Raw genomic sequence first — 13,244 nt, forward strand, 5'->3', positions numbered from 1 at the left:
ACCCCATGGACTGCAGCACGCCAGGCCTCCCTGTCTATCAACAACTCCTGGAGCTTACTCAAACTCAGGTCCATTGAGTCAGTGATGCTATCCAACCATTTCATCCTCTGTTGTCCCCTTCTCCTCCTGCCTTCAAGCTTTCCCAGTATCGGGATCTTTTCCAGTGAGTCAGTTCTTCACATTAGGTGGCCAAAGTATTGGAGTTTCAGCTTCAGCATCAGTCCTTCCAATGAATATTCAGGACTGATTTCCTTCAGGATGGACTGGTTGGATCTCCTTGCAGTCCAGGGGACTCTCAAGAGTCTTCTCCAACACCACAGTTCAAAAGCATCAATTCTTCAGTGGTCAGCTTTCTTTATGGCCCAACTCTCACATCCATACATAATTACTGGAGAAAATATAGCTTTGACTAGACGGGTCTTTGTCATCAAAGTAATGTCTCCACTTTTTAATATGCTGTCTAGGTTGGTCATGGCTTTTCTTCCAAAGAGCAAGCATCTTTTAATTTCATGGCTGCAATCATCATCTGCAGTGATTTTGGAGCCCAAGAAAGTACAATCTGTCACTGTTTCCATTGTTTCCCCATCTATTTGCCATGAAGTGATGGGACCAGATGCCATGATCTTCGTTTTTTGAATGTTGGGTTTTAAGTCAACTTTTTCACTCTCCTCTTTCACTTTGATCAAGAGGGTCTTTAGTTCCTCTTCGTTTTCTGCCTTAAGGATGGTGTTATCTGCATATCTTAGGTTATTGATATTTCTCCTGGCAATATTGATTCCAGCTTGTGCTTCATCCAGCCCAGCATTTCTCATGATGTACTCTGCAAAGAAGTTAAATAAGCAGAGTGACAATATACAGCCTTGATGTACCCCTTTCCCAATTTGGAACCAGTCTGTTGTTCCATGTCCAGTTCTAACTGTTGCTTCTTAACCTGCATACAGATTTCTCAGGAGGCAGGTAAGGTGGTCTGGTGTTCCCATCTCTTTAAGAATTTCCCACATTTTTTTGTGATCCACTCATATAGCCTTGCTTTAATCTCCATCTGTAAAACAAAGAATAGTGCCCACTCATAGAGTTCTTACAAGGAGATTTAAGAGTAAGGAAGTGTCCGGTATCTGTTGCTGCCACAGCAATGCTGCATAACAAATTGCCCCCGAAACTCAGTGACACATAATGAGCATTTATTTCTCACTTGTACGTCCAACAGATCAGCTGGAGTTCAACTTTTCTAGGCTGAGATTGGCTCCAGGCTGTGGGTTTGGTTCAGGTGGGCTATGGTGTCGCTTACTCTCCTGGAATGTGTGGACTGCCAGGACCTGTTCTTCTTTTGGCAAGGCCTGAAGCATAAAGAGGCAAGTCTTATTGTACATTTTGCTTTGCATCGCCTCTACTAATAAACATTTACCAAAGCAAGTCACATGGCCAAGGCCAACATCAATGAGGCAGGGAAAGTAGGGGTGGGGGGGAAGAAATGAATATTTACAATTCAAGGGCTGATAAACTATAAGGAGCCAGATAATAAATATTTGGGGCTCTGCTGGTCAGATGGTCTCTGTTGCAACCACTCAACTCTGCAGTTTATAGCATTAAAGCACCTTTAGATAGTAAATCACCACAGGGGCTGGCTGTGTTCCAATAAGATGACTTGCAAAACCAGGTAGCAGACAGGATTTGGCTCATGGACCATAGTTTTCTTACCCCTGGCCAATATACCACACCAGATCAGACTTTTTATGAAGATAACAGTTCCTGGTACAGTGCAACACTAGTAAATATTGGCTCTCATTAATAATGTTTTTACTATTAATAGACCACAGTATTGGAAATAATAAAATGTTCAATGATAGAAATAAGGTTAAATACCCATAATGTATGGCATACCATACTGTAAAATGTTATGCATTCATTTAAATATCATATTTTTTAAATGTCAAGACTATGTCATGGCCTAAGAATGTGTTTTAATATTATGTTAAGTGAAAAAAGTGATAAATGACATTTATCATTTGACTCCAATTTTATTTTTCTTACAAGATAATATAGATTATATAAGTATATTATACAACAGCTATGAAATAAATACACCAAAACTGGATTGTTTATTATACTTTGTTAACATAAGTATTTTTTATTGAGTTATAATTAACATATAATGTATTAATTTTAGGTGTACAACAAAATGACTTGATGTGTGTATATACTGCAAAGTGATCACCACATAGATTAGTTAACATCCATCTCCTCACATAGTTACAGTTTTTTCTTGTGATGAGAACTTTCAAGATCTCCTCTCTTAGCAACTTTCAAATATACAATACAGTGTTGTTAACTATGAGCTTCCCTGGTGGGCTTAGATGGTAAAGAATCTGCCTGCAATTCAGGAGACCCAGGTTCAATCCCTGGGTCGGGAAGATCCTCTGGAGAAGGGAATGGCTACTCACTCCACTATTCTTGCCTGGAGAATTCCATGGACAGAGGAATCTGGCGGGCTACAGTCCATGGTCACTAATGCTATACATTGCATCCCAGGACTTATCTTTTAGCTGAAATTACATAATTCTTTGTTGTCCATTTTTTCTATACTATGTGTGTACTGTTTCCTGGTATGAAAGTGCTCTGATGAGAAAAAAAAAAATAGAATCCAGGTCTACTGAGGACTATTCTAACTGTCGTAGTTACCATTTATATGTCACTTCTGTTTTAATTGCTTCACAAACTGTGAGTTTACCTTCAGAGATATCTGATTAGAATGGACTAGATAGACACTTTACAACCATTGTATTTTTAAAGTAAAATTGTCCTTCTCCAGGGCTCCTGGAAATACGTGGTAGGGTACCAACCAGTGTGAACAGAATCCCCACGTGCCTTTCGGATTGAAGAAACTGGCTCCTTTCTGACCACAGTTCCAGAGCAACCACAGTCCTTTCAGTGATAGAAAGGCAAAATGTTGTTGCTCAGAGGTAAACAACCTGCCCCACCCTTGCTCTGACCACCTCAGTATTTGAACATACACATCTGCTTTTCTCAAGCATCAGAGAGAGGTTGGGTTTCAATGTTTAATTGCCACTGTGTCTGAAAGTCACACAGATGAATCCTGGGAAAGGAAGTTTCAGAACCCAGCCATCATGTTCATCAGTCTCACAGAATATTAGCTAACATTAATTTCCTTTTTTTTTTTTTTTAAATTTCCTTTTTAAGACCCTTTAGAGTAATCAAGTTTCATCTAATTCTAATCAGCCTCTGGGTACACTAAGATTCTAAACTCTGTTGCAGATTATATTAATCAGATTGTACAACCTAGAGGTAATTATCCCAAATCAAATTACCCCTAAAATGTACTTCAGAGTCTGAAGTTTAAAGGGACCATTCTTTTTAACCTTTGAGTTTAGGTAAAACGTAGCTAAACTTTATTTTTAGTGAGTGAATCCTTACTGAATTTAAGTGCCCACTGGGATTCCCATGTAAGATTTACCTGTGGATATTGTATGTTTACTAAGTTCTAGACCCAGTATAGTACTAAAAAGGGAAAATGAACACCTGATTTGCCCATTCTGAGTCCCCAAATGTTGCTAAGGCAACATGAATCGTATTTGGACACATTTCAAGCAGTTCTTTAAACTGGAACTTCATGTGTATAAGCTAAAGAGTTGTTGAGACTTCCCTGACAGTCTAGTGGTTAAGTTTCTGTCCTTCCATTGCAGGGGCCACAGGTTCAATCCCTGGTCACAGAACTAAGATCCTGCACGATGCAGGGTGTGGCCCCCCAAAATAAATAAAGATTTGTTGATAGTTACTGAGCTCATGATATGGAATGAAAACTGTATTTAATAAGCTTAAACATATATACAACTACAGATACTATGAATGGATTTTAATTGAAATCCAGTTATGCCTGGTTAAGGAAGAAGGAAGAAACCTAAATCTGAATGGCCAAGATCGTCTGTTCTGGCTAGGACTTCTACTTGTTTTTATCTTCACCCTTAGACCCTGCTTTGCTGATTCTATCTGGGAATGGCAGCTAATCTCCAAAGATGACCCTGCAGTAGCCCTGCCTCCTGGTATGCATGCCCTTATGGAGTGCCCCCGACAGTCCATCTGATCTGGCCCTGTGTAACCGTGAGAGTGGGGCAGAAACGATGCCGCTTCCTCCTTGGTCTCTGGGAACAGTTGTCCTGGGGTAACCCAGCCATCATGTAAGAAGCCTAACTACCCTGAGCACCATGCTCAGAAGGAGGCCAGCTTGCCATTTGCAGCTTTTCCAGCTACTCCAGCCAAGGGACTGGGCATGGGAGTGAAACAGCCACACGTGTGTCCAGCCCAGTCAGTCCTTTGTCACATGTCTTCAGCCCTGATCATGAATTCATGGAAAACTTGACTGACCAGCTCAGTCCAATCAACTCAGAACCACGAGAGACATAAGTATTTTTGTAAGCCTCTGGGTTTGGGGATAGTTTATTATATAACAATAGAAAATGGGAATACTTAGCTTTCTTAACCCCTGTCTTCTGTACTGGGATGTTGAAGAACTCCGTGACTGAGTTCCTTTGCTCTTGAAAATGCTAATATTCCTTTTATGTAGAGTGCTAATAGGGACTGCATCTCCCTTGCATGTGCTCCATAAAATGCAGGTTATTTGTTCATTAAAAGCCTTCTGTGTGCCTTCTTAGGGATGGCTTTGCTTTGTTTTTCTGGTCTTACACTCTTTTAAACATGTGCCTGGCTTGTGGTCCCTAAAGCAGCAGCACCCTCTCCAGAATTTACTGTTTGTAGATTTTTTTGATGATGACCATTCTGTCCGACATGAGGTGACCCCTCACTATAGTTTTGATTTGCATTTCTCTAATAATTAGTGATGCTGAGCATCTTTTCATGTGTTTGTTGGCCATCTATATATCTTCTTTGGAGAAATGTCTATTTAGGTCTTCTGCCCATTTTTTGATTGGATTGATTGTTTTTTTAATATTGAGCTACATGAACCATTTGTGTATTTTGGAGATTAATCCTTTGTCAGTTGTTTCATTTGCAAATATTTTCTCCCATTCTGAGGGTTGTCTTTTCATCTTGTTTGCTGTGCAAAAGTTTTAAGTTTAATTAGACCCCATTAGTTTATTTTTATTACTCTAGGAGGTGAGTCAAAAAAGATCCTGTTGCGATTTATGTCAGAGAGTGTTCTGCCTATTCTGCCTCCAAGAGTTTTATAGTGTCTGGCCTCACATTCAGGTCTTTAATTCATTTTGAGTTTATTTTTGTGTATGGTGTTAGGTTGTAATTTTATTCTTTTACACATAGCTGTCCAGTTTTCCCCGCACCAACCACAGCCTCCTTTGTTATAGATTAGGTGACCATAGGTGTGTGGGTTTACCTCTGGGTGTTCTATCGTGTTCCTTTGGTCTTCATTTCTGTTTTTTTTTGTGTGTGTGTGCCAGTACCATACTCTCTCTCTTTTTTTCCTTTTTCTGTTTTTTTTTTAAATTCCCTAAAGCAGTAACTGACAGGGATCTTGGGATTATGGGATTACCATGATTCAGTACGACACTTTCTTGATTACTGTAGCTTTGTTGAATAGTCTTTTTTTAAAAAATTAATTAATCTATTTTAATTGGAGGCTAATTACTTTACAATATTGTAGTGGTTTTTGCCATACATTGACATGAATCAGCCATGGGTGCACATGTGTTCCCCATCCTGAACCCCCCTTCTGCCTCCCTCCCCATCCCATCTCTCAGGGTCATCCCAGTGCACCAGCCCTGAGCACCCTGTCTCATGCATCGAACCTGGACTGGCGATCTGTTTCACATAGGATAATATACATGTTTCGATGCTATTCTCTCAAATCATCCCACCCTTGCCTTCTCCCACAGAGTCCAAAAGACTGTTCTATGCATCTGTGTCTCAAATAGTCTCAAGGTAGTATAGCCTGATTTCCTCAGCTCCATTTTTCTTTCTCAATATTGCTTTGACTATTTGGGGTCTTTTGTTTTTCCATACAAATTGTAAAATTTTCTGTAATAGTTCTGTGAAAAATGCCATTAGTGATTTGATAGGGGTTGCATTGAATCTGTAGATCACTTTGGATAGTATAATCATTTTCACAATATTGATTAATCCAATTCATGGTATATCTCTCCATCTGTTTGTGTTGTGTTTGATTTCTTTCATCAGTATCTTATAGTTTTCTGTGTACACAGGTCTTTTGCCTCCTTAGGTAGGTTTATTCATAGGTATTGTATTCTTTCTGTTGCAGTGGTAAATGGAATTGTTTCCTTAATTTCTCTTTCTGATTGTTTGTTCTTGGTGTATAGGAATGCAAGAGATTTCTGTATATTGATTAGAAAAAGGAACCCTCCTGCACTGTTGGTGGGAATATAAGTTGATACAGCCAGTAAGAAGAAGAGTATGGAGGTTCCTTAAAAAACTTAAAAAAAAAAAAAAAAAAAAACTAAAAATAGAACTACCGTGTGACCCAGCAGTCCCATTACTAGACATATAGCCAGAGGAAACCATAATCAAAAAAGACACATGTACCACATTGTTCATTGCAGCACTATTTACAATAGCCAGAATATGGGAAGCAACCTAAATGCCCATCAACAGAGAAATGGATAAAGAAGATATGGTAGGGACTTCCCTGGTGATCCAGTGGTTGAGAGTCTGCCTGCCATGCCAATGCAGGGCACATGGGTTCGGTCCCTGGTTGGAGAGGATTCCACATGCCATGGAGCAGCCAAGCCTGTGTGCCACAGCTCCTGAGCCCGCTCTCTAGTGCCCTGGAGCGGCCATCGCTGAAGCCTGTGTGCTACATCTGCTGAATTCCAAGCGCCCAGAGCCCGTGCTGTGCAACAAGAGAGGCACCACAACGAGAAGCATAAGGATAGCCCCTGTTCCCAACTAGAGAAAGCCTGAATGCAACAACGAAGACCCAAAACAAATAATAAATCAATAAATAAAATGTAACTATAAAAAAAGATGTAGTACAGATATACAATGGAATATTACTCCATTGTATGGGTCATTGATAGAAATGTGGAATAAACCTAGAAACTGTCAGTGAAGTAAGTCAGAAAGAGAAAAATATTGTATATCAATGCATATGTGGAATCTAGAAAACTGGTATAGATGATATTATTTGCAAAACAGGAACAAATGTATGAACACGGGAGGGGAAGGGGAAAATGCATCAGAGAAAAATGCAAGTCACAGTACATGGTATATGCTTCTATATCTATAAAGTTCAAGAGTAATGAACATCAAATTCTGCATTTTAGGCATACATGGTCAATGGTTAAACCACATAGGAAAGCACATATATGATTATCATTGAAGTCAGGTGCATGTTAATTAACCCTTTATTGAAGAAGTCACATGGAGGTCCGTGAAGGCACTAGAGAAACTGTTTCTTAACACAAGTGGTAGTTACATGGGTATTTGCTTTCTAATTATAATTTAAGTTACACTCGTGTATTTTTAACTTATCTGTGGCTGCACTGGATCTCTGTTGCTTTCTGTAGTTGCGGTGAAGGTGGGCTACTCTAGGTTGCGGTGCACGAGCTTCTCACTGCAGTGGCTTCCCTTGTTGAGGAACACAGGCTGTAGGCCTGTGGGCTCAGTAGCTGTGGCACACAGGCTTAGTTGCACCGCGACATATGGAACCTTCCCAGACCAGGGGTCGTACCCATGTCCCCTACATTGGCAGGCAGATTCCTAACCACATTACCACCAGGGATGTATTTTAAACAATTCTATATGAAGGATTTATTTCCAAGTTTTAAAAAAGAAATTTTCAAAAAGCACTCAGGAGACTTCTAGATCCTAGAGATATGTTTTTAAATAGATATGCTAAAGCACTTATATGAAAAAAAACTATGTGCATCTACATACATATCTATAGTGTAATATATATTCATTATAGAAAATCTGTATAATAGAGAGAAAACTAAAAATCATTCATAATCCCACCACTTTTGACATTTTGAAATAACCACCCTTGACATTTTGATTTATTCCTTGCAGTTTCTACAGTCTGTTGGTGACTTTTCTCTCTCTCTCTCTCTCTTTTTTTTTTTTTTGAAGCAAAATTGGGAACATATCATATATGCTGTTTTGACATATCATATATGCTGTTTTGAAAGTTGATTTTTTCCTCTTACCGTATCATGAACATTTCCCCATGCTTTGACACTTTGAGATATTAATTTGCTATTGAAATCAGCCACAGGCTTCAGGATCGCTGCATGCAATTAGTTCCCCAAGGAAAAATATTCTGCTTTTTTGATGCTGTCAGCCCCCTAAGCTGTAAAAAATATGAATCAGCATGCAGAAAATGTGAAAATTATCTGCTCCTTGTTAGAATTTTATTTCTAGAGTTCTAATAAAATCAGAACAGGGAATATGCTCATGCAAATAAAACCTTTAGAATTTGGATCAGAGAATAATGACAGTTCTTTCTATAAAAGTGAAAACTCAGCTCTTAGATAAAGAATGCTAAAACTCTGATCAATAGGCTAATAATGCCCTTTGACAAGGAATTCACCTCTAAAGTTTTGTCATAAAAAAGTATTTTCATGCTCAGGACAAGCTGGGGAGCATAGATATTTTTAGAACCTTTCTTTTCACTATTTTTAACTTATAAAAACTCAAGATCTTCCTTGTGTGGAACAACAGGAAAGTTCTTTTTTTGTGTGTTTCTTTGGTTAAACATCGTAACTGTTTCTTGATGTTTATGAACATTAGCACTAAGAGAGTTTAGATACATTTAGATAATTTTCTTAATGGTTTTCCCATAACCCTCCAACTAAGCAGTGAGACAACCTTTAGTAAAGGTATAGGATCCATTCCAAACAAAGTTGATCTGGAGGTGTTGTGGTATACAATATTTACCTTATTAAATGGTTTCTTTATATTTCTATTTTTTACAGCCAGCATGTTTTTCATGCTCAAGTATTATTATAAACATCTAGAGTTCATTAAAAAAAAAAAAGGGTACAGTTATATTTAAGGATGTGTCAATAATTTTAACTTTAGTTTTTTCCAGCCACATTGCTCCTAAATATTTAGCAGTAAAAGTTAGCTAGCTACAGTATTGTTAATATAACAATAAAGGGAAAAAAAGATTTTTGAAGTTTATTTAAGAGTAAGTGGTTATTGAAAAACTTGAGTAAAAATACATTGTACACATGAAACTTATATAAATGTTGTAAACCAATCTCAAAAAATAGCAAGCTCATCTCAGCTTTTTCTATGAAATGATGAAATCATTGTATTTGAGTTTTTACAAGTGATAACCGTACCAGTTTGTTAGATTTTCTGAGTGTTCATATATTAACCAAAGTGTGAGAGAGATTTTTCTTCCTTACTTTTCACAATTAAGAACATCTGTATGGGGAGTACTTAGGGATAAAGCAGGTGGGCTTTGTGCTTTATGTTTGTATTAGGTTGGTGCAAAAGTAATTGCAGTTTTTTGCATTGTAAATTTGCCTTTGATATTGGAATGCATTCTTAAACAAATGTGGTTATGTTATACATAATTTTAATGCACATTTCTCATTTTACATTTTTTTTTTTTGCTATTGACTTATTACTTGCTGTTTATTTTATATTTATTTTTAGATTAGGGACATGATGTTAGACAAAAAGCAAATTTGAGCAATTTTCTCATTTGAGTTCAAAATGGGTCATAAAGCATTGGAGACAACTCACAACATCAACAACACATTGGGCCTAAAAACTGCTAACAAATGTACAGTGCAGTGGTGGTTCGAGAAGTTTTGCAAAGACAACGAAAGCCTTGAAGACGAGCATAGTGGCTGGCCATTGGCAGGTGACAACAACCAACTGAGGGCAATCATCGAAGCTGATCCTCTTACTACTACACAAGAAGTCACCATTGGCCATTCTATAGTCGTTCAGCATTTGAAGTAAATTGGAAAGGTGAAAAAGCTCTATAAGTGTGTGCCTCATGAGCTGACCGAAAATCAAAAAAATAGTCATTTTGAAGTGTCTTCTTATTCCACATGACAACAACGAACGCATTTCTCGATCAGATTGTGATGAAAGTGGATTTTATGTGACAACCAGCTCAGTGATTGGATTGAGAAGAAGCCCCAAAGCACTTCCCAAGGCCAAACTTGCACCACAAAAAGGCATGGTCACTGTTTGGTGGTCTGCTGCCAGTTTGATCCATTACAGCTTTCTGAATCCTAGCGAAACCATTACATCTGAGAAGTAAGCTCAGCAAGTCAGTGAGATACACAAAACTGCGACGCCTGCAGCCAGCATTGGTCAACAGAAAGGGCCCAATTCTTCTTCACAACAATGCCTCACCACACATCACATAACCCATGCTTCAGAAGTTGAATGAATTAGGCTAGGAAGTTTTGCCTCATCCACCATATTCACCTGACCTCTCACCAACTAACTACCACTTCTTCAAGCATCTTGATAACTTTTTGCAGGGAGAATGGTTCCACAACCAAAAGGATGCAGAAAGTGCTTTCCAAGAGTTCACTGAATCCCAAAGCACAGATTTTTACGCTACAGGAATAAGCGAAGTTATTTCTCATTGGCAAAAATGTGTTGATTGTAATGGTACCTATTTTGATTAATAAAGATGTGTTTAAGCCTAGTTGCCAACAAAGGTCCATCTAGTCAAGGCTATGGTTTTTCCAGTGGTCATGTATGGATGTGAGAGTTGGACTATAAAGAAAGCTGAGCGCCGAAAAATTGATGCTTTTGAACTGTGGTGTTGGAGAAGACTCTTGAGAGTCCCTTGGACTGCAAGGAGATCCAACCAGTCCATCCTAAAGGAGATCAGTCCTGGGTGTTCATTGGAAGGACTGATGCTGAGGCTGAAACTCCAGTACTTGGGCCACCTCATGCAAAGAGTTGATTCATTGGAAAAGACCCTGATGCTGGGAGGGATTGGGGGCAGGAGGAGAAGGGGACGACAGAGGATGAGATGGTTGGATGGCATCACCAACTCGATGGACATGAGTTTGAGTAACCTCCAGGAGTTGGTGATGGACAGGGAGGCCTGGCGTGCTGCGATTCATGGGGTCACAAAGAGTCGGACACAACTGAGCAACTGAACTGAACTGAACTGATGATGATTTAAAATTCACAGGTCGAAGAATCAATATTGTGAAAATTACTACCAAACACAACTACAGATTCAATGCAATCCCTACCAAATTACCAATGGCATTTTTCACAGAACTAGAACAAAAAATTTCACAATTCATATGGAAATACAAAAGACCCCAAATAGCCAAACCAGTCTTGAGAAAGAAGAATGGAGCTGAAGGAATCAACCTTCCTGACTTCAGATTATACCACAAAGCTCCAGTCATCAAGACAGTATGGTACTGTCACAAAAACAGATATAAAGACCAGTGGAAAAGAAAGAAAGAAAGAAAGAAAGTGAAGTTGCTCAGTCATGTCCGACTCTTTGCGACCCCATGGACTGTTGCCTACCAGGCTTCTCCATCCATGGGATTTTCCAGGCAAGGGTACTGGAGTGGGTTGCTATTTCCTTCTCCAGGGGATCTTCCCGACCCAGGAATTGAACCCGGGTTTCCCTCATTGCAAGCAGACACTTTGCCCTCTGAGCCACCAGGGAAGCCCTAAAGACCAGTGGGACAAGATAGAAAGCCCAGAAATAAACCAATGCACCTATGGATACCTTATTTTTATAAAGGAGGCAAGAATATACAATGGGGCAAAGACAGCCTCTTCAATAAATGGTGCTGGGAAAACTGGATAGCTACACGTAAAGGAATGAAATTAGAACACTTCCTAACACCATACACAAAGATAAACTCAATGGATTTAAGACCAGAAACTATACATTTAAGACCATACATACATTTAAGACCAGAAACTATAATATTCTTAGAGGAAAACATAGGCAGAACACTTAGTGACATAAATCAAAGCAAGATCCTCTATGATCCACCTCCTGGAGTAACAGAAATAAAAACAAAAGTAAACAAGTGGGACCTGATTAAACTTAAAAGCTTTTGCACAGCAAAAGAAACTATAAGCAAGGTGAAAAGACAACCCTCAGAATGGGAGAAAATAATAGCAAATGAAACAACTGACAAAGGATTAATTTACAAAATGTACAAGCAGCTCATACAACTTAATGCCAGAAAAAGTCAACCAATCCGAAAGTGGGGAAAAGACCAAAAAAGACATACAGATGGCTAACAAATATATGAAAAGATGCTCAACATTGCTCATTGTTAGAGAAATGAAAATCAAAACCACAATGGGATGTCACCCCATATTGGTCAGAATGGCCATCATCAAAAAGTCTACAAACAATAAATGCTGGAGAGGGTGTGGAGGAAAGGGAATGCTCTTGCACTGTTGGTGGTAAAGTAAATTGATACAGCCACTATGGAAAACGGTATGGAGAGTCCTTAAAAAGTTAGGAATAAAACCACCATATGACCTGACCCAGCAATCCCACTCCTAGGCATATACCCTGAGGAAATCAAAATTGAAAGAGATACATGTATCCCATTGTTCACTGCAGCACTATTTACAATAGCTAGAACATGGAAGCAACCTAGATGTCCAATGACAGATGAATGGATAAAGAAGTTGTGGTACATGTACACAATGGAATATTACTCAGCCATAAAAAGGAACACATTTGAGTCAGTTCTGATGAGGTGGATGAACCTAGAATCTATTATACAGGTGAAGTGAGTCAGAAAGAGAAAGATAAATATTATATTCTAACACATATATGGCATCTAGAAGAATGGTACTGAAGAACTTATTTACAGGGCAACAATGGAGAAATAAACATAGAGAATAGATTTATGGACATGGGGAGAGGGGAGGAGAGGGTGAGATGTATGGAAAGAGTAACATGGAAACTTACATTGCCATAAGTAAAATAGATAGCCAAGGGGAATTTGCTGTATGGCTCAGGAAACTCAAACAGGGGCTCTGTATCAACCTGGAATGGGAGGGAGATGGGAGGGAGGTTCAAAAGGGAGGGGATATGTGTATACCTATGGCTGATTCATGTTGAGGTTTGACAAAAATCAACAAAATTCTGTAAAGCAATTATCCTTCAATAAAAAATTAATTAAAAAGAAAAAGCAAACAAAAATTAATGGATCGAAACTGTAGTTATGTTTGCATCAACCTAATAAATGATGTTGAATGTGAAAAATAGGTAAGTAATATAGAAGTAGTCTTATGTAGCTGAATTTTGATGTGTTGCCTCTTTA

The 13,244-nt window shown here is 38.7% G+C and overlaps 1 protein-coding gene across 2 annotated transcripts in view; it reads left to right on the forward strand.

The window, feature by feature from the left end:
* DIPK1A (divergent protein kinase domain 1A) overlaps positions 1-13,244 on the forward strand; it is a 117,578-nt gene that overhangs the window by 63,064 nt on the left and 41,270 nt on the right. The window contains exon 2 of one of the 2 annotated variants that reach the window (XM_043875590.1): positions 1,208-1,352. The exons of the other annotated variant lie outside the window; for it this stretch is intronic. Coding sequence (XP_043731525.1) covers positions 1,275-1,352 — 78 coding nt within the window. The 5' untranslated portion in view covers positions 1,208-1,274. The remainder of the gene's footprint in view (positions 1-1,207; positions 1,353-13,244) is intronic. 2 annotated transcript variants of the gene reach the window in all.

The sequence above is a fragment of the Cervus elaphus genome, chromosome 20, assembly GCF_910594005.1.
Source record: "Cervus elaphus chromosome 20, mCerEla1.1, whole genome shotgun sequence".
NCBI lineage: Eukaryota > Metazoa > Chordata > Mammalia > Artiodactyla > Cervidae > Cervus > Cervus elaphus.